The sequence below is a fragment of the Nuphar pumila genome, chromosome 16 (genome assembly GCF_984573655.1).
Source record: "Nuphar pumila chromosome 16, dmNupPumi1.hap1.1, whole genome shotgun sequence".
Lineage (NCBI taxonomy): Eukaryota > Viridiplantae > Streptophyta > Magnoliopsida > Nymphaeales > Nymphaeaceae > Nuphar > Nuphar pumila.
The window spans coordinates 14,710,809-14,714,494 of record NC_143264.1 but is presented as its reverse complement, the minus strand read 5'-3'; the positions used below and the strand labels follow the sequence as shown (position 1 = coordinate 14,714,494).

At 39.7% G+C, this 3,686-nt stretch overlaps 1 protein-coding gene across 1 annotated transcript; it reads right to left on the bottom strand.

Moving 5' to 3' along the window:
* Positions 1-357: 357 nt before the first annotated feature.
* LOC149812993 (exopolygalacturonase-like) lies at positions 358-3,457 on the bottom strand. The gene is made up of 5 exons (XM_089991044.1): positions 3,308-3,457; positions 1,691-2,005; positions 1,296-1,585; positions 835-1,067; positions 358-590 (listed from the first exon to the last, which is right to left on the bottom strand). Exons 1-5 carry the CDS (start codon positions 3,455-3,457, stop codon positions 358-360), a joined length of 1,221 nt encoding a protein of 406 aa, XP_089847170.1.
* Positions 3,458-3,686: the final 229 nt, after the last annotated feature.

The following is a 3,686-nucleotide window of genomic DNA, read 5'->3' as shown; positions in this document are numbered from 1 at the left end:
AGCCATGAGGGCATCCTCTCTCTCTCTGGATTAAAATCCAAAAGATTTTCTCACTTGGATAATCTAATATCAAAACATTTCAAGATTACAAAAGAACAATATTGAAACTTTCAAAGAATCTTAATAAATACAAGACAATTCATTCATGTGTCTGATACCCGGGTAAATAAATCACGAAAGCCTGAAGCCTTGTCTTTCAGGTAAATTTAAAAGAATGCCATTGTAATTATTTCTTTATTAATACAAATAAAAGTTACCACATGAAAATATTGTTCCTAGCTATATCACTATTGGCCTCCCTCAACCCTGGCGCTTAAAGCTAAAGGTGTGCATAACTACGTATAGAAAAGAGCTTGTTCAAGACTGAACACAGGAAGGTGGTATCTGCATGCCAGTAGAGACTCCATTAACATTAGCGCACGTAGAGGTGGCCTGTCCTCCTTGTCCGCTGTACTTCAAATTGATGTCACTAAGCCCAACGTGCTCACAGGGAAATTCCTTGCTACACACGAGCTTTACAGCTACTTGTGATGCTGATGTTCCTTTCACGTTCTTAAAAGTTACGTTGCTGATCTTCACCTTTGATGAGGCTCCCTGTTTCAGGGCAAGGAAACGGAAAGGAAAATTAAAGTCCACACCATCAGTCATCTTGGGTGGTGATCTTTGTTAACCACTGCGGTGGTTACCCATGCGGATCAGATCCGGATATGGAGATGGATCCGGATAATAAGCAAATAAATACGAGGGCATGCATCATCTAGAAATTCATTATTTATTTATTCGAGTAAAGCACAAGAAAAGATTGGCCTGTGAAACAAGCTAAAAGTCACCCACCCACCTGTCCCGGGCATGAATTGTAAGGGCAATACTCTTGGTCGATGATGATGGGATTGTAGACGTTCTTCATGACTATATCTTGGAACGTGAAATTTTTGGCATAGAGTGCATTTGATCCTGCAGGCCAGGTCTTGATTCTCAAGCCATTTGTGGTGTCGCTGATGGTACAATTCCTTACTGTCAAACCACTCACGTCTTTCTCGTTTGGAGACCTCCCAAGGCTTCCGACGCTGCCAAAGTTTATATAATTCTCAAAATTTGTATAAAGGAACATGACGTGAAAGGATCATCAGAAGCAACTAATAAAGTTGAGCAAAAACTTGAGCAAGTTCATTAACTACAGCGTTCTAGTACTAGTGCTGGGAGTGCCCTTGTTCTTGAAGTTGGTTGCAAATAGCAACTACCTACCTTGTGTGTGATTTCGTCACTTTATCTGTATACTACTATCTTACAATTACCTGATGCCATGGCCTGGTCCACATAAAACATTGGAGATGGTCAGTTGGCTGCTACCAGCTCCAATGGATATGCAATCATCACCGGTGCCAATGGAAGATCTAGAGATACTGATCCCAGTGGAATCCGCAATATGGATGCCGTCAGTATTTGGGCTGTCACTTGGCGCTGATATCTTTAGATGATGGGCCTTGATGTTTTCCGAGGCAAAGATATGCATGTGAAAGGACTTGCTATCCACTGAAGATATACGCCGTATAGTTGAGTTGGTGAGAAAACTGAAGTTTAGAGACTGTTGGAACATTCACAAGAAGGCACAATAAATAAATTAATCTATATCTGTTCCCTCAAATCAGAAGTACTTGTAAGTGATTCCGAGATAATAATCCCATCTTACCGTTGGTAGGAACTTGCATTTGGCAGTTTTGGGGCACTTGTTGCTTGGCCAGGCTGATGCCCCTTGACCATCGAAAGTTCCGCCTCCGGTTAAGATCAGGCCATCAATGTACTGAAAGGATATCCAACTACCTGATGGGAATTGAGAGAGATCTGTAGGAGCTATCACCTTCCCCTTCACCTCCACTATAATAGGGTGTGCACCAGGGCAAGGGCCCTTGAACTCGATTGGGCCACTGAGAAATGTGCCTTGTGGTATCACCATGTGAGGCCGCCCATTTGATGCACAAGCAGCCCTCCATGCATCTAAAAATGCCTGAAATTCATAATAAGAGAAAATTAAATACTAGTAGTTAATTATGTCTTCTTAACCATATATTAGTAAAGCAGATTAATGTACTGCACATTTGAAAGGAATAAAATGTTCTTGTGCCAAGCCAGTCAGTCAGTGTGTCTTAATTAGCTTGTGAACTTTTAGGTGCATATGATATGAAGAGAACATGGCAGCTTTTCCGGTGACCAACATTGGTTTTCACATTCTTAGGTGTCTCTTACCATTTGGCTATCCGACCCGTGTAATGTTGGACTCTGTTGGATATAAACATTGATCAACCAACTCATGACGTGTCAGCCATGAAATAGTTCTTTAGGTACGTAGCCATAATTTTTATATGGTTCCCGTTGATGGGTTCTCACCAATGTTGTCAGATATCGGAATCGGACCTGTATCATTCGGCCAACGATTCAGGTGAATTGGCCGATTCGGATTATCAAGTGAATCTACTGAATCAGCCATGCAAAAAAATAATTAAAAAAAAATATTACGTGTCAATCAGAACGTGATACATGTTGAAACCATTAAAATAATTATTAACAAATTAATTTTAAGCTATTTTTTAACATTTATTAAAAAATAGCAGATTCAGGTAAGTATCATATCCATTTTCTGCCCATACGATACGTATTGGCCGATTCAAGCCGATACCCACAGATACTGACAACATTGGTTCTCACGATTCATGGAGAATCTTTATTATTTGCCTTAGATAGTCCTAGAAGATGCCTGACCCGGGATACACAACGACCGAATTTAATTACAATTTAATTAGCATCCTTTTGCTAGTAGCTCTATAACGATATATTCATGCTAATTAATAACATAGGCTCATATATTCAGCTTGGACATTGTTATTTCCTGAGCTCATCATGCTTGACAATCCAATCTTGAATAATGTAGAAAAAAAATTGTCATCCACTTTGGTTATTGTGAAATTTAATTCTATTATGTATCTTTGTCACTAGGTGGGACCTGATGTGTTCCGGAGGGAAGTATTTTCAGTTCTTGATAAGGTTAGGGATGGAAAGACAAACCTCCTGATTTGGAGGCCTAATATTGTATATTACTTTTTGATCAATGAAATGTTCAGCTGGGTAAACCCCCAGCATTATTCATCAAAAAAAAAAAAAAAACTAAATCCTAACATAAATTTACAAGAGTTTTTTTTTTCTTTTCCCCTTTAACATTCCATCGAGCCTAGGAGTTCAATTCCTCTCCTTGTCAATCTATGGGCTTTGTTGAAAATCACGATGAGGCATTTAAAGTAGCTATAGCACATACCTTGCTGTCATCCGTTTGGCCATCAGCCTTTGCTCCAAACTTCTTCACATTGAAGACTAGATTTCCTGAATTAGTACGGGCAGCAAAGCCATACGTGCAAAAAGCTAGCACCAAGCACCAGGAAGAATAGACTCTAAAGCTCATTTCCATCTCTTCTCTATCAACACAAACACAGGCCAGCAGCCACCTGATTCTTTCTTTGCTCAATTCACCTGTTCATGGAAATTGTATCATTGTATGGGTATAAATAAGGAGTTGGAGTTGCAACTTCCTCTCTACCAACAACCCACTTTCCAAAATTCTAGCCATCCGCCACTCCTCACGCTGTCTGAAAATCATCTAAACAAATTGCTGTTTCCATTCCTCTAATCTCTTTTTT